Source organism: Patiria miniata, unplaced genomic scaffold, assembly GCF_015706575.1.
Source record: "Patiria miniata isolate m_02_andy unplaced genomic scaffold, ASM1570657v1 HiC_scaffold_3, whole genome shotgun sequence".
Taxonomy (NCBI): domain Eukaryota; kingdom Metazoa; phylum Echinodermata; class Asteroidea; order Valvatida; family Asterinidae; genus Patiria; species Patiria miniata.
The window spans coordinates 2,596,009-2,618,786 of NW_024037069.1; the positions used below are offsets into that span (position 1 = coordinate 2,596,009).

The following is a 22,778-nucleotide window of genomic DNA, read 5'->3' on the forward strand; positions in this document are numbered from 1 at the left end:
CTGCGGTGCAGTCTTACTTCCTCTGAGTCTGTGAGATGAATTGAACATACCGGTATAGGTTTCTAAAATTAGGGTATTATTGTTGATCAGGGAATTTATTACTGTGTACTTTTACTGTGTGTCATAGGGACACTGAGCGATAAATAGTTAACAAATAAAAGGTAAGTGGTACACATAAACCGTGCAGATACATGTATTTAATTTTGCAGATTTACCTGAACTGTAAGACTGAAGAACGATCTTCAGTCTGACTGAGACTTTCACTTGCCATTTTTTTTTAAAACCTTTTTTTCCCCTTCAATTGCAGGTTTCTGGAAAGTTTGCATACCATTCCGTTACATTCTGTTTGTTAAAGGGAATATACATCATTTGCTTTTGCTGTAATTTTCAGAAATGGATGGAATTGGGGGGTTGAAAATATATAGCAAATATAGTTACACTGACTTTTTTGAGGTTTTGGGTTCGAAAATGCTATAAAAACCTAGAAAAACAATCATTTCCCTGTAGTCTGGTTCCCTGACTCCATATAAGAAGAAACAGAGCAGTTTACATACATTGGGCAATTGTAAGGTCAGGGAACCAGTCTAGCTGGCTCGTACCCGTTCATAGGTTTGTAATCGATTGCAAACAAGTGCGATGGTCAATTGGGGCCAGTATTTGAAAAAAAGCCAGTTTTTTCCAACGCTGATCGGCCGATCAGCGTTGGAAATTGATACACTAAATACCACTTTTCTTGAAAATGACAGTATACCAGGTGCCATGATTTTACAGGATGCTTTACACTGTCATTCACTAACAGTCCAGCAAGGTATTTTAAAATGATTTGGTAGTTTTATTTTTTGATTTTTGCAAATGTTGTATTTTCCCTTTAATACTTCAAGAGCGAAGAAAAAGCCCATTCACTATTCTGTATTCGCACAGTGCAGGGTGACCCCAAAAAATGCAACCTTGAAACATTTGACATTTTTTCAAAAACGTGATCTGTGAATTTTAAAGTTTTGGATATTAAAGCTGAGAGGTTTTTTTTCTTCAAATAATTATACTGAAAAAGTAATCCAGAAAACGGCACATCGGGTTGCTGTGAAAATGCCTTTTTAGCTTTAATCTGATCCAAAACATAAAAATTTACCCCATGATTTTTTTGGGGGGGGGGGGGTTCAGTTTGTATGATTTTCAACGATCCAGGGGGCACTTATTTCTCGAAATATTCCAAAACTGAAAAAAAAAATTCAATTACTTTTGGGTTCACATTAATTAATGTGAACCGAACAGTATTTAAACGTTTTTTTTTTTTAGTTGGAATATTTCGAGAAATAAGTGCCCATCTTTGAAAATCATACAAAGTGAACCCCCTCCCTCCCTCCCCCCCCCCCCCCAAAAAATGGGGTAAATAAATGAGCACTGTTTCTTCCTGTAGATACATGTAATTAGTGCGGGGACAATAGTTCCAAAAGACCCCCAATACCAACCAAAATTTTCCAGAAAACTTTCTGTGAATGTGGTCGCTGCTAGGACAGCAGGCATAATTAGGCTCTGTGGTCCAATGGTTACGGTGTTTGACTCGTGTGCTGAGGCACCGTGTACGTGGGTTCGATTCCTGATGGGGAACATGGTGCTTGTGTTCTGTGGCAAGACACTTTACTACAATCAATGCCTCTCTCCACTTCTAAAGGAGTATTGTAAATGGGTACCTGTGAAGGTAGAAACCAGAATGCGCTGATCTCGAGCTGCTGAAAAACTGGTCTCATGGCCTGATGAACAGGGGTAATAATTGTGAAGCGCTTTGTGACATGTGAGGGATTAAAACGCATTGTCGGGGATTGAACAAAGTGGTAATCTGACTTCAACACGCGAATCAAAGTTTCAGGACAAACTGTACTTTTTTTTATGCAGGTTTGTGTAGAAAAAGGGTCGCCATCTAATGTACGCCACTACACGCAGTAAACCCAATGGCAGCCTTTGAAGAATTTCCCGACCCGGATGTCATCCTCCCTCGCAAGAGGCGGAGCATCACCATCAACCGCCCAGCCTTCACGGAATTGGACTTCCAGGAGATTCATAAGGAGAATGTCAAGGAGACCAAATCACTCAGGACTCGGTTCACTAAGTATGCACAGTACTAGTCTTTATTCCACTTTTATTTTGGCGAGGCTCTAGCACCGCCATTTTTTTTTACCATTTGAAAGCTTGGAATCTTAACTTTATCCAGCTGGGGAGTATGTATGCTTGGAATTTTCTGGGTAGCGCTCCTGAAGTTCCCAAGACTAGAATTGATTTATCTTGTTGATAGCGACTTCTATCGCCGGCAGCTTTACCAGCATGACTAGGCTTATCACGGACCCGCTGTATTGAAAAAATCCAGTCTTGAATCTAGACTAGCATACATGTAGTACACGGACATTGGGCCACTGATATTTATCCATGTGAAATATGCCTTTTTTTAAGGATTTTATGAATGTACAGTATTGTACTTATTAACCAGTGCATGCTCTTTAATTAATAGTTTGATGTAATTCAAACATAAATGATAACTGTTCAGGCCAGAAGAAAAAAAATACTTTGTCGATCTTTTTATACCTTTAACAATAGTCTGTTTAACCATCCAAAGCAAATATGCATTCTGTGCCAAGTTGTCCTTTCAGTCAAAATTAATCAAGTGACTGTTTTTAACAGTTACAAATAAAGAATTCCAAGCATACATAAAGCAAGATTGACTTGGCTGTGGGTAACTGATAAGCCAGCTGTGCTGATACACAACTTGCCTGCTTTTTCTGTTCATGGTCTGTTGACTGAGCTTGACTAGCCACAGTGCTTGCTTGACATACTGGTATGATCTGACTGCTGGTGACATTTGACTGTCTATGACTATCTAAACATGGAGGTAGGAATCTATTCCTACCTCCATGGTTTATAACAGGAGGGTTCAACCATTCATAAATACCGGTACCTGAGACAGTTTAACCATTCCTATTGGTCGAGAGTCCTTCACGTCAGTCTGCATTCTGCTCCACATCGCGTAGTACGCACTGCGAACGCACCAATTTCCATGGGATTTTAGTACTACGTACGTGAGGCACATGAATACGTGTACCACAGACATGGCCAGACATGGCCCGAGCCGAACATTATCGGCGACCGGCCGGTTTTACATGTAAACGTAATCTGTTTAAAAATGGCCAAATACATTTAAAAATGTATTTATTCCCTTGGTAACAAACACAAACTTTCATAAAAAGACTTTTATTAATTTTCAAAATATAGTACTTTTTTTTTTTAAATTTTGACCAAATGTGGCAATGAGAAATTTGAAGTCTGCCATTGAAGGGTGTTTTACCGTAAACACACAATTTTTAAGGCCTTAGTGAACGTTCTGGCTATTTACATTGCCAACTGTAAGTAGCTTGTGCAGCCTGACCATTCCATACGGACATGTCCAGTAAAGGGAACATCTGTTGATGCTGATGATATTTTTCATTTCAATGTTTGCACCTTTGTGGCAACATGTACCGGTACATCCATGTGCATATTACATGGGTACTTTCAAAAACCATAGTTTTTCCAATGTATCGAATATCATAAACAAAATATCACATTTGTTTTTACTAGTGAGTACAACAGGGATCACTAGCTGTATGTTGTACATTGTACATGTACCCAAAACTGTGTTGCACTTTTTCTTGTCTTTCCAAATGGCGAATTTATTAATTTCCGTTTTTTAATCTAAAAAATCAACTATCAACCGTTCTAGCCTGTTAAGTACCGGTATTGTACTTCAAAGTAATGATGAATTTCAAATTTCAATCAATTTCACTGCAATACATGTATTTGTACGTGTATAACATACAGGTACCCTGTAGTTTCTTTAATTATTTTTCTTCCCCGCCCCATGGGCCATAAAACCAGCTGGCTTCTTTTTTAAATAACATTTTTACCGGTACTTCAAAATAATGCAGGGCTGCCAACTCTCACGCATTGAGCATGAGACTGCATTTCAGGTTATATTCTCATGCCCTCACGCCTACACGTGATTTTGCACACCCCCAAAAAATAGTATTTTTTTTTTTTTAATTATATAAAAATACAAATTAAACCTAAAAACTTACAAGTTGTCTGTCCCAATTGACTCCAAACTCAAAAATGATGTTTAAATGATGATCTTTTGCTCACAATGTTTTCAGAGCTTCTAGAATTGAAATATTTTAGGGGTCCTTAAGAGGGCCAGGAACCCCACACCGTTAGGGCTTCGTGCTCGCAATGCCCCATCGTCAAATTCTCACTCTCGGCTCTTACTCAAGTCAAAGTTGCCAGCATTGGTAGTGATGAATTTTAAATTTCAATCAAGTTTCACTGTAACATTTTACATGTATGGGTACCCTATATTTTTTTTAATTATTTTTCATCCCCCGCCCCATGGGCCATAAAACCAGCTGGCTTCTTTTAAAAAGTAACACTATAGGCATAATTTGAATGAACACACACGTGTACGTGCTTGAGGCAACTGTGCTGCATACAGGTATATGAGAGTGTACGCACATTCTTGTTCCGTATTAACTGTGGGGGCTTCACATGTGTTGTCCCATGGTATTATGGGGACTAAAGATGCTATGGGGACAGCAGATAGTCCCCATAACTCAGTTCTAATTTCCCTAACAATAAAAAACTTCCTCATGTCGCGGCGATAGCCCTGATTCTGCATTCACTTGCTAGTGGTCTTCTTGGTATACATGTATGAATTCGACTTAAATTTATATCATAGAGTTCCCATCCATTTTTCCCCAACACTACAGCTCTTGAGTGTTTTTGTAACTTAGGCCTAGTGGTCATTGAATGGGGACAGCAGAAAGTCACCATAACTCAGTTCTAATTTCCTTAAAAATAAAAAACTTCCTCATGTCGCGGCGATAGCCTTTGATTCTGCATTCACTTGCTAGTGGTCTTCTTGGTATGTGAATTTGACTTACATTTGTATCAGAGAGTTCCCATCCATTTCGTTTTTCAACACAACTTCAGTGTTTTTGTATAGGCCCAGTGGTCATTGAATCCTGCAAATAAAACCCAGTTATTGGGAGGGCATTTTCATGTGGCACCTCACTCGTCACTTTTTGTTGGCAAGACTGTGAGCTGGATGGGAACTTCCGGTGAAATCAGATAATCGTTATTTAGTTTGAAATGTTTGTTAGGATAACCAAATTTTGAAATATCCAATTCCTCTTACCGTGCCACTGTACCTTACTAGGCTTGTATAGTCTTGTTCTGTTTTTGTTTTTTGGGGTTGCTTTTGTTTTTGCAGGTATAATTCTGGACAGGTATAAATGCTCACCAAAAAAAAAAACAATGACAGTTTTGTCATGATCATAAGTTACCAAAATACATTGTTCATTTGTAGATCTTGCTATTTGAAAAGCCTTCATTTCTTTTTCTGTTACTCTCTTTTGCTTCTTTGCTTTGTGTGTGTGCAGGTTTCTGGGAAAGCACAAATGTTCCACCAAATCTGCCAAGGCCTGTTTCTTCACACTCTTCCCGATATTCGTCTGGCTACCAGCGTATGACGTCAAGCGTGACCTGCTGGGGGATTTTGCCTCAGGTCTGACCGTGGGCATTATGAGGCTACCTCAGGGTAGGTTCACATCTACATTGTAGGACCTTGACAAACAAATCGTCATGGTGCCATCATTTATCAGAGGAATAAATCATTTCAGTTGTTACATGCGATTAACAGGCAATGTGACAATCTTATGAAGGGTTTAAAGTCTTAAAGGTATTATTAAAACACTTAAAGTACTGGTACATGACATATGGTCTCAAATAAACAATATTGAACTGGGTTAGGTTTTTATCAATCCTTCCTTTAGAAATTTACTGGAATAGGATAAGAAAATTGTCATGTACTGATTCCTTCAACATTTTAGAGACGTACACAAAATTAATGTACATGTACGTACATTGCAGTATTACGCATATGTACATGTATGTACCTACTGATACTAGCAACGTTGTATGCTATGCAGAAAGCCATTGTAAGCAATATTTTTTTCTCAGAATATACAGCATTCACAGAGCCAAAAACTTCATCAGATTAGTTGCTAAGCACCGTGTTTTTAGATTTTGAGCACTTTTGTTGTCTTTTTTCTTACTACTTGTTTTTCAAGTTAAGCTTGACATACTTGATCTCTTTCTCCATTGCTGTATTCAAGGTATGGCCTACGGTCTCCTGGCGACATTAGCTCCAGTCTATGGCCTGTACACAGTCTTCTTCCCAGCTCTACTCTACGCAATGATGGGTACATCCAGACATCTCTCAGTAGGTCAGTTGGAAATGTCTCGCGAATCTTCTGTCAAGCTGTTTTGTTTTATTAGTTTGGTTTTTGGTTGTTTGTTTTTTTGTTTTTGTTTTTGTTGTTTTGTTTTTTAGAGAGGGCTTTAATTGGTTGTGGATTTTTTTTTTTTTTAGGTTTTTGTTATGGTTCGTTTGGTCATTTGTGAGTCACTTGGTTGTTCATTTATGCATGCATTCATTCATTCTTTTATTTTTAGTTTGGTTGTTCAGTTTGTTGCTTTGTTTATCCTTTCATTCATTTGTTTGTTTGTTTGTTTGTTGGGGTGTTGGTTGGTTTGTTTGTAAGGACTTTGTTTTCCCCCATTTTTAACGTCTCATGCTCATACTCATGAATGGCTTGAGTGTCCAACATACAAGAAGCAGTAAAACAAAATGCATTGTCATGATTGTTGCAGAAAGGCACTTCACTGCAGCTATGCAAAAGGCACTTGCCCGTTTTCAAGTTCAATGGTTCTTTCAAAAGAGCAGACTTGTGTACACAGTGACAGATAAGGAGCAAAATGACTGTGCTGAATGGGATCCATGCACAAAGTTGAATTTAACACCATACAAAAAGTAGGGTCCTATTCATCATGTTCATGCACAATTCAATACCTTTAAAGTTATAGTCCATCATTTGTAATTTGTGCATTTTGTTCGTTTGAAGCTACAAAAGTGCTCAAAATCTAAAGAAGGGTACTGAACAACTAACCTGATAAAGTTTCAGCTCAGCTTCAGCTGTATATTCTGAGAAAAACAGCATTCTAGGATCTCAATTTCAAATCAAAAGTTGCTGAATCATGTTTTGAATTGCGCCTAATTTCAGCGTCCGAGACACGTTCTCGCTGAGCCGAATGCAGCTACGCGATGTCGCGCACTAATCTGACGAATTATAGCAACCGGGGGTGCGTGTGCGTCGTGCCAATGCTTGGGCGCGCTTCGCCGGATAACAAAACGAACTACTAATTTAAATTTTCCGTCTTAAGAAGCACCGTTGGAAAGGCCTTCTTTCGTTGATTACTTCAAAATGACAGCTCGCCAGAAAGAATAATTTCACAGGGAGTTTAGTCCCCTTACTATCTTTCAACCAAGTATGTTTTTCAACAACAGTTACGCAAGCTACTTTTCAGATAGCTGCAAATGATGGACTATAGCTTTAAATGGTACAATTTAGTTGAGGTCACCCATTCTTATTCCTTTTTTTCCATTTTGTGTGCAGAACTGCACGTATCACCTACCCATAGATAATTGAAGGATGTACAAATGTAGGTGAAATGCCATGCATTGTACAGAGTTTTGAATTGGTGATTGGCGGGGGAGAGGTGCACAGCAGTTTGCAACTTAAGTTTGATAAGAAACTAATCAGGGAGTCCCGGTCACCAAAAACTAACCAAATTGTCTAAAAAAAAGCAAGTCCATGTCTTTGAAGAAAAAGCATTCACTCTTTAAAGGGAAGATACAACATTTGCAAACATCAAAACACGAAATGATCAAATTATCACGGAATACCATACTGAATTGTTAGGGAATGACCGACTAAAGCATCCTGTAAAATCATGGCTCTTGGTGTGCTGACATTTTCAAGAAAAAGTGTATTTTTCCAACGCTGGTCGGCCAACCAGCGTTGGAAAAAAACTGGCTTTTTTCAAAAACTGTACCTAACTTTTCATATCGCATAGTCTTTGCAATTGATTACACTCCTGTGAAGGGGTACAAGCCTACTAGACTGAGTCTTTGACCTTACAATTTCCTAAAGTCTATAAATTGATCTGTTTCATCTTAAGTGGGGCCAGGGAGCCAGACTACAAGAACATGATGGTTTTTCCAGCTTCTCACAAGCCCAAAACATGAAACAAGTCAGTTTAGCAATATTTGCTATATCAAACTAATCCTCCAAATCCATTGTTTTCTGAAAATTGCAGCAAAAGCAAATGTTGTACCGGTACATTCCCTTTAAAAATTATACCGTTTTGTTTTTAATTTCAGGCATAATAATATAGAACTAATTACTTCATTTTGAGGATGAATCAACAGAGATGGAGTTTATTTTTTTTCCAGTAGACATGAACAGATGTTTAATTGTCTTAGTGTATACACACATGTGCAACACACTAACTAATTTGGATAAATATACAGCACCTGTCAACATAAGGGAGTTTAATTTGTTCCGAACAGCTGTCTTGTCTTTCACAATGTATACTCAGTTTTGCTCAACACACATGACATATGGTCAGTATCGGTTAATTTGGATTATAAGAGACAAAATTACAACATAAACATTGAGGATGTGACGTTTACACGTTTAAACGAAAACAAAATTTCTAAATCCATTTACAAATTTTCCAAAAAACGAAACCCGAAATTATTAAAAAAAGGACCTACATTATATATGTTCACCGTTCATGCAGTCTTTATTTGAGTTAACATGGTTAAAGCTACATCTGCTGGGTAAAGCACAAATAATTAACGATTGTGAAAACCTACAAGTATTTAATTTACAAAAAGACTCTGTGAAGTTTATTGATCGAGACCTTTCCACTTCCGATACAATTTCTTCCCTCGGGCAGTGCCGTAAAAACTCTGTGTACCGCTTTACAGTAGACAACTATTTTAATGTTAATGTATAGAGTTTCTATGCATTGCAAAATGTAGATCTATGTACATGTACATGTACACTATTGAATTGGTTTGCATTGTTTCTGAGTCCCCTTAATCAATTTGTGTACATTACGTACATTCGTACATTTTAAACAAAAATATGTAGCACCAAACATAATACTAGTAATGACTGGAAAGCCAATTTCATAAGCTACTTTTACATAGATGAAAATATTACTGAAATTGCTCAATCCGTTCAAAGAATATCACCATACGCAATGACCCTAAAACCTGTTTCATCAACAACAAAAACAGTTTGTATTCCAAAACCAGAATGTGTATTCTGACTGTTTGGAACAACAAAGAAAATGACACAGAATACTTTTTTCAACAACTGTCAACAACTGTAGTAGTCTACACAATATCTTTATTAACAACCCTGGTTAGTCAAACAAACTGATTTATAAAATCCACTGTTTTTCAAAAGACAGGCCTTCAAAAGGACTTTTTTGAATATTTTTTACTTTTAAACTGAGGTTTTATATCTGGTGATGTTGAAAACAATTGTGAAGAGGATTCTTGAAATCGCATTTTTGGACGAAAAAGGTTTTAGGGTCATTGTGTTTCAATGGTGATTTACTTTGAAAGGATTGAGCAATTTCAGTAATTTTTTCATCTAAGAGTAGCTTATGAAACTAGCTTTCCAGTCATTATTTTTGGTGCTACGTATTTTTTTAAATATGAAATATACATTTGTAATTTGGGGGGTTTGGGTTCCACTTTTTTTGACTCACCCTGTACTATAAACGTTACATGAATATGTACGTGCCTTGTGAAAAACACCCCCCCCTAAAAAAAAGGAGTTGATTGTTTTTTGTGTGCAACCTGTTTGCTTTAGGTGCTGATGGTAGTGCTACAGTAAGTGGTGTTACCAGCAAGTTTCAAAATTCATTTAGAGTGTCGTGCAGTACAGAACCCTGCATAATCATTTTTAAATACTAATTATTTCCGGTTGTGCAGCCAATATGACTCGTATTGAATTCAGTAAATTCTTGAATTAGTGTGATCTGAAATTTTACGTAAAAAAAAGCTTTGGTTTATTTCTGTATTGTAAACCATTTTAGAAGCTTGTGCAAAGAACATGTACAGACCAGTACACTGTCATGACTGTACCATATGTACAATGTACATGTATAGTAAATATGGGTCATTATAATTTGGGGTCCAATTTTTTCCTAACCCCGTTACAGATGACATCTATGATTTTATATTCATGAGACAGTTCACCAATTCCTATTGGTCAAGAGCCCATCACATGGATGGTTTCAAACGGTTGACAAAACACCGACTGGCTGGATTTAAACACTTTTCCAGTGTCACATGAAAGTTTGACTCCTATGAAATCTTCCCCCTTTTGCCCTTTTATTATTATTGGTTGAACGTTCACAATCTTCACTTAGGCATGCACAATACCAATGAGTCCGTATTTCATATAGTCCTAAATTCACACTGCACCGGCACCGCCGCGTTCTGTGCCACATCACGCGCCAAACTCCATATAAGGAGATTTTTAGTACTACTCTCGAGAGGCACATATCATAACCATAGCTATAGAGGGGTGTTTAAAAAACATGTAGTAAATTTGAGCAAAATCGTTGGAAATTTATAATTTTTGACTTGTTTTGACTTTTTGACTGAAAGGTATAATGAATGGGAATAAATATATGCTGGGCCAGTTTTAAACAAGTACGTTAAAAAGTGGCTTGGGGCCGGATCGCCGATATTGTCCCTGGCCTTTGGCTCGGGCAATTATCAGCGTCAAGGCTCCTAGCCGGTTGTAAATGAACTTGTTTAAACAAATCTACGTCCTCCAAGAGTGTTATGAACAGGATACACCTACCCCCCAAAAATATAAAAGAATTTGAAGATATTCCTAATGGTACCGGTACTTGAATGTCATATTACAAAGTACCAAGGTAACAGGGACAGGTAAAATGTCCCACTTTGAACCCTACATTTATAGGTTGACCCAAATGTTGTCTTATTAGATTCGGGTGCTGCGTGGGATTTTCCCCGCTGTCTTCCCGGTGTCAATACTGTCTTTTTAATTCTTGTTTGTTTCTATGCTTACTTTGCATTCAATGCTCTGATTTTTGTGGGGCAGATACTGAATAAACAAACAAGGTAATAATCATGAGATGTACACAAAAGCTGTACAGAATCTTTTAGCCTTTGAAAGGTATTGCAGATAAATGTGTTGTTAAGTGGATGAAAGGGGAAACCCTGTGTTGTATTTGTTGTATTGATTCTTATCAGCTGCACCTTTTTGACAGAAGGGGATATATTTTCATTGGTCCAGTATTCCAAGGAAATATGCAGTTTCATTCCATAATTTAACTACATTGGAAGTCATTTTTAGTGCTGAGTAAAATGCTTTAAATTGTTCTTCCAAAATGAATTCTAACCTTTTTTCTCTGACATTCTAAACAAAAACAGCAAACCAGCCAAACAGAAACCCCAAAACAAACAAAAACAACCTACATTTTGGTACATGTTTTTGTGTAAGCCCACAAGTAAATGTACACGGATGGAATAAATTTGTGCCAAACCTTTCAAAGTGTTTTTTTTTCCCAAATGTTATTTCCACCACATGCTTGCGTTTCAGTTCGTGAAAACCAAAATTATTCTATTACGCTCAGGACGCACACCTTTTTTATGATCCGTCATTTGTCCGTGGACAGAACTTTAAAACAGTGGTTGTGTTTAAAATTCCGTAACTTGAAAAGTACATGAGTGATTTGAATGATTCTTGTTAAAGAAAGCTTATGAATTGGCCTTTCATATCCTAGATTTTGAAAGTGCTACAGTCATGACAGTATGCAGAACTTCATGAAAATGGCTCAAGTGAAATGTCTTAGATTCAAGGTGATGTGTGGGATTTTCCCCGATGTCTTCCCGGTGTCAACAGTCTTTTTAATTCTTGTTTGTTTCTATGCTTACTTTGCATTCAATGCTCTGATTTTTGTGGGGCAGGCACTGAATAAACAAACAAGGTAATAATCATGAGATGTACACAAAAGCTTTATGTCAACAGAATCTTTTAGCCTTTGAAAGGTATTGCAGATAAATGTGTTGTTAAGTGGATGAAAGGGGAAACCCTTGTTGTATTTGTCGTATTGATTCTTATCAGCTGCACCTTTTTGACAGAAGGGGATATAGTTTCATTGGTCCAGTATTCCAAGGGAATGTGCAGTTTAATTCCATAATTTAACTACATTGGAAGTCATTTTTAGTGATAGTGAAATGCTTGAAATTCTTCCAAAATGAATTCTAACCTTTTTTTCTCTGACATTATCTAAACAAAAACAGCAAACCAGCCAAAACAAAAACCCCAAACAAACGAAAACAACCTACATTTTGGTACATGTTTTTGTGTAAGCCCACAAGTAAATGTACACGGATGGAATAAATTTGTGCCAAACCTTTCAAAGTGTTTTTTTTCCCAAATGTTATTTCCACCACATGCTTGCGTTTCAGTTCGTGAAAACCAAAATTATTCTATTACGCTCAGGACGCACACCTTTTTTATGATCCGTCATTTGTCCGTGGACAGAACTTTAAAACAGTGGTTGTGTTTAAAATTCCGTAACTTGAAAAGTACTTGAGTGATCTGAATGATTCTTGTTAAAGAAAGCTTATGAATTGGGCTTTCATATCCTAGATTTTGAAAGTGCTACAGTATGCAGAACTTCACTAAAACAATAGTCCTGACATTTGTTTTTGTTTGTGTTTTTTTTTTACTCACTATGTACAATTGCATTATAACTGATGCAGATTTGGAGACAAGTTACAAAACTGTTACTAATAACTTTTTTATCAATTAAGGAATATTTTCCTCTGTCTTTACATGTACCGGTATGTGTAAATGTACAAATGTACATGTATGGTACATTACTTTGACAATTTATGTTTTGATTGATCTGCCTTTCTGGTTTTGAGAAGTTAAAAAAAGATGTCAAAAAAGAAAGGCAATGATGAACATGTACCGGTACATGTATATCTGAAAAAGCCCTAATTTTAAACATTAAATTTAAAGGGAATGTACATCATTGGCTTTTGCTGTAATTTTCAGAAATGAACTATTTGAGGGGTTAGTATAGTAAATCAAATTTTGTTACACTGACATGTTTGAAGTTTTGTGTTCGAAAATGCAAGCAAAACAAAAATGTTCAGTTTGTCTGGTTCCCTGACTACATTGAAGATGAAATGACCAATTTATAGATGCTGGAAAATTGTAAGGTAAGGAAACCAGTCTAGCTGGCCCGCACCCGTTCATGAACATGTAACCAATAGCAATCAAAATTTGGACTGAAAAAAATGGTAAATTTGGAGCAGTAGTTGAAGAATAGTTAGGTTTTTCCAACGGTGGTCGGCCGACCACCGTTGGAAATTTATACAAAAATACCATTTTTCTTGGAAATGACTTCACACCAGGTGCCATAATTTTACAGGATGTTTTAGACTGTCATTTACCAACATCCTAGTAATGTATTTTGTAAAAATTTGATAGTTTTGTTTTTCGATGTTTGCAAATGTTGTATATTCCCTTTAAACACATACTCCAGCTTTCACAACTTTTATGACATCTGCATCAGACATGTCAGAATTCACATGTACAGGAACATCTATCTTATTCCTGTATTCATGGTATTAGTTAACCCGTCAGTTCCTGTACCATCTTTAACCGCCCTACCTATGTAGCGCCCCAAAACCGTTCAAGCACTCAGTGTTTTAATGTATTCATCATGGAATTTAACTCAGTGTAAAACAATGACAATTGTAGTGGCTCAAGTGAAATGTTGTCTTACAATGTAGATTCAGGGTGCTGTGTGGGATTTTCCCCGATGTCTTCCCAGTGTCGACTGTCTTTTTAATTCTTGTTTGTTTCTACACTGTATGCATGTACTTTGCATTCAATGCTCTGATTTTTGTGGGGTAGGTAGGCCCTACTGAATAAACAAACAAGGTGATAATCATGAGATGTACACAAAAGCTTTATGTCAACAGAATCTTTTAACCTTTGAAAGCTATTGCAGATAAATGTGTTGTTAAGTGGATGAAAGGGGAAACCCTGTGTTGTATTTGTCGTATTGATTCGTATCAGCTGCACCTTTTTGACAGAAGGGGATACATTTCCATTGGTCAGTTGGTCCAGTATTCCAAAGAAATATGCAGTTTAATTCTAGCTTGAGTAACTCCAGCTGACATGCTCCATATTCATTCACATGTAACGCTGGAGGCATAACCTGTTCGTTAGAATGTGGTAGCAAGAGACCCTAAAAAAAGGGCCTCTCATAAATTGTTCATTTTCACCTCTAAATATCCCACCACAGAGTTCATTTAGATACCTCATACATTCAGCAGTCATTTACAAAGCCTAATGATCGACTTGAAACAGACCACAAAAAATAAATGCGAAAAATCTTGACGATTTCGGTGGCTTGTCCGTAAAAAAAATGCCAGTTCCAACGGCTGTCGTCCATTTTGTTTTGCTAATTATGTAAATGTATGCATCACGTGATGACATCGGAAAAAAATCTGCGCGCGCGATGTATGTGGGTACCACACCGCTTTCATCATGCGCCGCAAGTGAGTTCGATTTTTGTCTGGTGCGTTGTCGCGGAAAGCAAGACAACGAGAATGCTCTCATGGTTTAACCCGTCAGTTCCTGTACCATCTTTAACCGCCCTACCTATGTAGCGCCCTAAAACGTCCAAGCACTCAGTGTTTTTATGGATTCATCATGGAACTTAACACAGTGTAATACAATGTAGTACAAGTGTAATGGCTTAAGTAAAATGTATGTCCTTTATTACTCCAATTGTTTTCCAGGCAGTTTTGCTGTAGTGAGCATCATGACTGCGGCTGCCGTTGACAGAGTAGTGGAGGAAACCAGGCCTGCAGAGGGTCCTTACAACGAGGGGCTGGAGAGAGCCAAAATAGCAGCTTCCTTGGCGTTCCTAGTTGGCATATTCCAGGTCAGGGTCCAACTAATTCAGATAAGATTCCCTCGGTGTCAGTCTCCTGGCGACGGGCAGAGCATTTACTGCCCAAAACGTTGATTTTCCCCTGGTTCTTTTTAGAACCTCACAAATTCACATTTGTCTAGGTTCAATTGCAAATGTTCTCTTATTCAAACAAATTCAAAAGATTCTTATTAACCCATTGACACGCATTTACAAAGTAAAAGTTTGCAAATTGTTGCGATTGGTCAAAGCTGAACCAAGTGTACGTAGGGATAAAAGTCAGAGTTCAAATCCCACCAGTTACAAGTGCAAGCTGGACCAACGCTCAATTTCTAAAAGCTAATATGAGAACCGAGGTTGATCGATTTTACCGGATTCACAACGAATGAAGGGCTTTTCACAGTAGAACATCCATCCCTGCTGCCCAGAGGACTACCCAGGGTGACTATTGATTGTTAATCCTCGAGTTCAGCTCCGCACCTTTTCGGACTCGTTTCGCGCTAACAGTGTTTATCTCGCCCTGGGACAAGTTCGCCCCGGGATTTGCATGACCGCTTCTCACTCGAGGTGTCAAACCCGGGGCAGCCTATGAAGCAACGTACAGTAAACTCCGGATAAGTCGGCACTCTCGGGACACGAGAATTTGTGACGGCTTACGCGTATGCCGACATCTGCTGTAAGTCGTCATTTTGCCGAATTATTTGAATGGTCTTTTGCACACATGATTCATTGCACTAATTGGCTTCGATTTACCCTGGATTATCTCCTTAATGCTTGAGTTGAATCCAGCAAATTAATCCTCGAATTGTATCATCACATTTGGGGTATTAATAGTGGAGACCACGATACATGTACGTGCACAGTAACAAATTAAATGTGTGCGTGGTCCAGTATATACCACACATGCATTGACTGCAGCAGTAGTTGTTCAATAAGACGACCCCATCGTTCAATAAGACGACACTGATGCATGCAGCGATCACGCGGGCCGTGCCCAACCACTTTTCACTCAACACTTTGCCAACCGCAGTACAGGAAGTCGATGTCAGTGCGTGATTTGTTGAATGCCGACTTACACAAAGGATTTTGTAATGCTTTTTATGGAAAGGGGACCGAGAGTAACACGACGACTTGCGCGAAATGGCGACTTATAAAAGCCGACTTAGAAATGAACAATTTATTGGCAATGCATTACGGACAATCGGGACTTTAGTCAGACAGTCGACTTGAGCGAGTTGACGAGTTGTACGATGTCTGTTTAGCCAGAGTTTACTGTACATATGAAAACTGCTGAGCTCTTCATTGCCAAATTCAGATATGTTTGAAAACTTTAAAAATGTGACAAAACTTGCCTCATTAAATCCTTGAATGTGTATTAGTGGACATATGGATATGCACGTTCATTCCTGACCCTGTTTTTACACATGCTACATCGTTGGGCCCCTCCCCCCCCCCCCCCCCCCCCCCAGATATTGTCTAGTGTGAAAAGGCCTTATTTGTGATTAAACGTTTACAGAAGGTTTGGGTTAAAGAGAAAATTAAAGGAAAATTAGATGTAACATTTGTGAAATTGCTAGTTTTCTAGCAATACATCAGATTATAACTTTGGAACGATACATCAACCCCAAATATTTGATGTACGTAATGTTATGGAATAATTACTTTGCAAGTTTCCAATTGTTTACGGCCCGACAAAAATTCAGTTCTCAAAAGGTAGACTGGTTCTCGCCCCTTTTAGAATCGATAAGCTTGAGACCAGAAACCAGTCTACTCACAGGGCAGATATCTGTCTATGTGCAAAAGCAACCCAAAATCAGAGCTTTTTTCCAGAACATAAACTTCAAAGACCCATACCGGTATTCATCAGGAAGAAAAAAAGACAAATTGATAGAGAGTAGCCCTACGCGTTATACGTACATAAAAATACATTGTAAAGTTCTTTGTCACAAATTTGAAATTTGACCGCTTTTCTCACTTTACTCCCCGTGTAGCTGGGTCTAGGAGTTCTCAGGTTAGGCTTCGTCAGTACTTACCTGGCTGAGCCGCTGGTCCGGGGCTTCACGACCGGTGCGGCATTCCATGTCTTCAACAGCCAATTCAAGTACTTATTTGGTATAGAGGTCACCAGATATAACGGGCCTTTTGCAATCTACAAGGTGAGGATTGAAGCTTCATTTCTCTACAATACATTCATGCAATACTTGTGTCCTGTCCAACACTTATACGATTATGACATCGTGGACATTTACGGGTTGACTTTTACGGGTACTATTTCAATAGGGTAACTGGTTCCCGTCATGAGGTGATTTTCCCTTTCAAAAACCTGGGCCTTTTCATACCAGGCTTTTGATGTTTATCTTTATCTTTCACTGAGTCCAGTGTAACATTATCTGGTTAATCCCTTAAGGGTGCACGCCTGTAAGTAGGCCAAAAATCTGTCCGCCGAGCACATGAATAAAACAGGCATGCAACTTTTCCTCGGATCAGCTGATTTCCTCTTTTTTTATTCTCATTTCTGCCATTCAAAATTGGAAAATCACTGTACAAAGTCTTCTGAATTCTGAGAGTTTTGAGAGCCATAAAATTAGGGAATTGAAGACATATGGTAATGAACCTCTGGCCCGGACTTGGGGCTTCCAATTCTGAGCATTTTGGATGGGCTCGAAAGTGGCGCTATTTTGCCATGTTGTGGAGGGATCGTTTTTCAAGATGGCTACTTTTCCGCTTTGGGGAAAGTAGGGGTTGTCTTCTTTGGGTGAGAATATCTCAAAAAGTCAATGGTCAACCCACCAAAAAATGAAAAGAAAATGAAAGATGACACATTGATCATCATTTTCGTGTGCAGCTTAAATACCTGTGAGAGTTCTGAGTATTTTTAAAAGAATTTGAAAGTATGCGCATTTAGCATTAGTGTCTATGGGATTTTTTTGCAGGGTTGCACCCTTAAGGCATTTAGTTGCACCAGGTACAGGAGGCCAGTCCTAACGGTGCTGTTTACTTCCTGCTGGATCTACCTTTTGGAAGCCCCACACACTGTTACATGTACAGGCACAGTCCAACAAATTCATGATGTCCGTTGTTTGTGCATCAATTTCAGTGATCAAAAAAAGAAAACATGGTTTCATTACTGGAAAAAAAAAAAGAATATTACATGTACGTTGGATATTTAATTCCTGAAAAATCTAGTTGCGTTTAGGCCACTGAGGATCGCTTCAGGCATGCTGGCAAATCGTTCACTCAAGCGGTACTAATCAGTCCCTGCTGATGGTAGGCATTTATTAGGTGCTATATCCACCTTAAAGCTATAGTCCATCATTTGCAGCCGTCCGAAAAGTAACTGGCATAATTATTGTTGAAAAACAAACTTGGTTTAAAAGATAGGAAGGGAACTAAAGTCGCTGTGAAATTATTCTTTCTGGGAAGCTGTCATTTTGAAGTAATCAATGAAAGAAGGCCTTTCCAACGGTGCGTCTTAAGATGCACCGTAGGAAACTTAATTAGTAGTTTGTTTTGTTATTCGGTGAAGCGCGCGCAAGCATTGGTACGATGCACACGCGCGCGCAGTTGCTACAATTCAGCGGATCAGTGCGCGACGTCGCGTTTAGCTGCAATTCAAATCAATTCAAAACATGATTCAGTAACTTTTGATTTGAAATTGAGATCCTAGAATGCTGTTTTTCTCGGAATATACAGCTGAAGCTTAGCTGAAACTTCCTCAGGTTAGTTGTTCAGTATCCTTCATTAGATTTTGAACACTTTTGTTGCTTCAAAAAATGATGGACTATATCTTTAAGGAGATAAAATCTGAAGATAAGAGAGATCCTTAACCCTGGTACGAACACCCGAATATAACAGCTCAATCCAGGTTTTACTTTTAAAGAGGATTCACGGCATGATTACCCGTAAATTTACACCGCTAATTTTTATCCTATGTTTCTCTTTTCAGACGTTCTTCTTTTTGTTTGCTAATCTGGCCTTGACCAATGTAACAGAGCTCATTATAGCCCTGGTCAATCTGGTTGCCTTGGTAACGGTAAAGGAACTTCAGGATAAATACAAAGAAAAGATCAAGTATCCCATCCCGTTGGAACTCTTAGCGGTAAGTAAGCACTGTCAATATATCGTTACTACTCGATTATTTTATATTATTTTGATATCGCTGATATTTGATATTTTAATATTATTTTGATATCGCCGATAGCACTATTTAATCATATTGAAATATCGAAATACGTATTGAGGAATGATATCAAAACTATCAAAAATTTATCGTCAATCAGATTATCGTCAAAATAAGTCTTCCGTTTGTGGCTTTTACTTTGTGTTTGGCGTTTGCTGTATAATGAAATAAAACTTGGCACCAACTTGTGCTTGTGACTCAAAATAGAACATCGCGAAATGCAAAGCGGCGTCAGTTTGTGCTCTGCGTTCGCTGGAATTTTCGGTCTACCCCAATGGTAAACCTCGAAAGAAACCCCTGTTCTGGACAAACTCTCAGTGCTGAGATTTGTTTTAAAAAGTTTCAGCAATATTCTCCAGATAAAGCCGTGGAAAAATGGGAATTGAGATTTGGGGGGGGGGGGGGTTCTTTTCAAAGTGTCATCTTCATGGTCTTTAACTTTTACATGGGATATTCGATATATTGAATATTCTTAATATTGGATTTCCGATGGTTGACAATTATAATATCGACGGTGCTTAGCGGCATTTTGCCCAGTATGAGCCGGGACTGGTTTTATAGGGCGCTTGTGTTGTTATGGTCCCCATTCCTGTCATGGGGGAAATTTTGGGAAAAAATGACGACGAAGACTACAAAATGCAAAAAAAAAAAATGCCGATCACTGCGACGCACTGCGAATGCACAGAACCGTGTTGGTGTGAATAAAAAGCCGCATCTTCTCTGAGTGATCCCTGTTTGCTATTTCCCAGGGTGGCAGCATGTGTGTGATCCCTGGTTACGTGGCATACCGTACATGTACATATGTGCGGGTTTATGGCTTCTGACTAGCGCCCCTTGAACAAAGACACTGACAAATGGGGAACCACCAACATAGGGCTGGATAGCTCAGTTGGTGGAGCACCGGAACAGCAATCCAGAGGTCACGTGTTCCAACCCTGTTACAGTCAATTTCTTTATTCCAATGTCAGCTCTGTCAAAAAGAGGCAAGAAATTGTTCACTTTTTTGGCTGATTTGTGTTCTATCATTATCAATGTTGTTTTGCAGATCATTTTGACGACCATGGTCTCCCACTTTGCATCACTGGAAAAGAAATATGGTGCTAATGTTGTTGGGGATATTCCTACTGGGTAAGGAAGACAGATCTGTCTTTTCCAGTTGATATTTTGGAGTTTCACATTGTTACAAGTAGTACATGCTTCTTTAAGGAAATTCGCTCCATTACATGAACATGTGTACATATACGGTATATCCCATTACATTGAACTAGTTATTGCCAGCACCCTACTTAAGCCTGTTTATAATCAGTAAACTGCTAGTCGCCAAAACCCAATTCGGGCGATTCACAATGCAGTGCGCCACCAAGAGTTTGCCACGGAGAGTTCATTTTTCCCAGTGCATTGTGGGAGATGGTCGACAAATTCACAGCGCAGGACATTTGAAATTGTTAGTTTTTCCGGTCAGTGGTTTCGTAAGCGTATGGTTCGAGGATCTGTTTGCCCATTTCTTTTCTTATCAATACATGTTTTTTGTAAGGCGGCAGAATGCTATGCCCCAATTGCCAATCTGTGAAATATTAGCTCAAGATGTCTACCGACACTCTGACTCATTCAAATGGGCCATGTTTTGTCGACCGTAAACTTGAAAAAATTGACTCTCCATTGCAAACTCTTGGTGGCGCACTGCATTGTGAATCGCCCGAATTCCAACCAGTTAAACAGCTTTACATTGTACATATGTAAAACTGTTAATCAGTTACCAGCTTGTTGCTAAAACAAACTCAAACCTGTTGATCGGTTAGCTGGTTATTGCCAATACCCAGCTCAAACCTGATAATCAGGTAACTGCTTAAGCACCAGTCGGCATGTACATGTACAGTTAACTGTTTATTGTCACTACCTACATATAATTCATGCCTGTTAGCGAGTCCGACTCGAGTCACATTTTCAGTGACTCGGACTCGAGTCACTTTGACTTACGACTCGGACTTGGACTTGGGGACTCGGACTTGGACTCGAACTGACTAGTGACTCGATGGAAATTACCGCACTGCACACGCGCACATACGTAAGTCGATCGTTTTCTTTACTGTGCAATACATGTACAGGGCGCTCGATGCGGTGTGTGCGTGGTTGTGGCCGGTTACCAATATATTGATTAAAGAAATCAATGTACCGAAACTTGTACCCCGCCGTCCGCACATAATACTGCTTTGGTGCAAGATTGATAGGGTAAGGTACCAGACTTTTCTTGTCAGACGTCCTGTCATTCACACGTGTATTGCTGTCGCATCGCGATAACGCGAGGTGACTCGTGACTCGGACTTGGACTCGACCGTTGTGACTTGTGACTCGGACTCGACCTGGAGGACTCGGGACTCGGACTTGGACTCGAGAAATGTGACTCGGACTCGGATTTGGACTCGATGTTTCGTGACTCGAATACAAGTCTGCCTGTTAGTCAGTTAACTGGTTATTGCCAACACCCATACACAAATTTTCATTTCGTTAACAATCAGTTAACGTGGACACCCAACTCAAACCTGTTAATTGGTTATTGCCAACACCAAAATCTAAACTGTTCATCAGTTGTTACTTGTGAATGTTTTGGGGTTTTTTCTTCAATTTTCTTCAGATTGCCAACGCCCGAGCTTCCCAGTTTCTCACACATGGATTCCTTGATCACAGATGCCATCATCATATCCATTGTTACATTCTCTGTTTCCGTGTCGATGGGCTACATCTTTGCAAAGAGGAACAACTATGAAATTGATGCCAATCAGGTGATATGCATGGCTTTTTACTTGTATTTATAGATTTATTTTTTTATTTATTTATTTTAGGGAGAGGTTTTTGTGCGTTTGCTTCTTTTTCCTGCCTTGATTGTGTCACCAAAACTTTATGCACGAAACTAATTTTTCCTTTTTGAGCCATGGTACATTATAGACCACAATACACTGACATTTACTTTGCAACAGTACATTATTCACTAATGTACATTCCATAAGGGCGTCCCCTTTTAATTTTACGGTTCTCAATTCCCACAGACCCTTTTTTGGCTCCGACCGAATAAAAAAACAACCTTTTTTTATGCCACCGACCCTGTCTTGAATGAGTCTATGTAATAGAATTCGCTGTGGTCTACGATATGTGAGCAGATTTGCTGATTAATTAGGCCAGACAACCCCCTGGGACCTCTAGATTTTGACCAATCAGCAGGCGCTTTCTATGTCGGGTCTTCGGTCATTCACCTGTTGCCCATCATAGACAATGGATTAAAAAAAACCTGTGTCATGCGCTCTGTATCATGTTATGTGATTATGCACCCGGCTGTTGTTGTATTACAAAACACTACATTCGAGTTGACCAATCAAACCATGTCTTGATTTGGGAATGAAATGATGTCACGATTTTAAAGTCGACTCCGATTGGCTGGCCTGTGGCTTGCATACCGTGGATAATGGGTGATACCATGGATACTTGGACTATTTTTGGCTCCCAACCGAATACAAAAAAACACCCTTCTGCTGACCCTGTCTTGAATTTCTTACCTAGAGAAAAGAAAGTAAAGAAATAAGGATAATCTGTACAATTTTGTGGGTGAAAACACCAAACTAATGTCCAATATTTTACGTGCGTGTACAACGGTACGGCAGGGTAC

The 22,778-nt window shown here is 38.8% G+C and overlaps 1 protein-coding gene across 5 annotated transcripts in view; it reads left to right on the forward strand.

Moving 5' to 3' along the window:
• LOC119737354 (solute carrier family 26 member 6-like) overlaps window positions 1–22,778 on the forward strand; it is a 45,243-nt gene that overhangs the window by 4,718 nt on the left and 17,747 nt on the right. For 4 of the 5 annotated variants that reach the window (XM_038211646.1, XM_038211651.1, XM_038211647.1 and 1 more), the window contains exons 2-9: window positions 1,894–2,107; window positions 5,460–5,617; window positions 6,195–6,305; window positions 14,807–14,952; window positions 16,932–17,096; window positions 18,887–19,039; window positions 20,166–20,248; window positions 21,753–21,900. In XM_038211646.1, coding sequence (XP_038067574.1) covers window positions 1,950–2,107; window positions 5,460–5,617; window positions 6,195–6,305; window positions 14,807–14,952; window positions 16,932–17,096; window positions 18,887–19,039; window positions 20,166–20,248; window positions 21,753–21,900 — 1,122 coding nt within the window. In that variant the 5' untranslated portion in view covers window positions 1,894–1,949. Of the gene's footprint in view, window position 1; window positions 162–1,893; window positions 2,108–5,459; window positions 5,618–6,194; window positions 6,306–14,806; window positions 14,953–16,931; window positions 17,097–18,886; window positions 19,040–20,165; window positions 20,249–21,752; window positions 21,901–22,778 lie in introns of those variants that run through there. The other variant, XM_038211648.1, reaches the window with a different exon arrangement.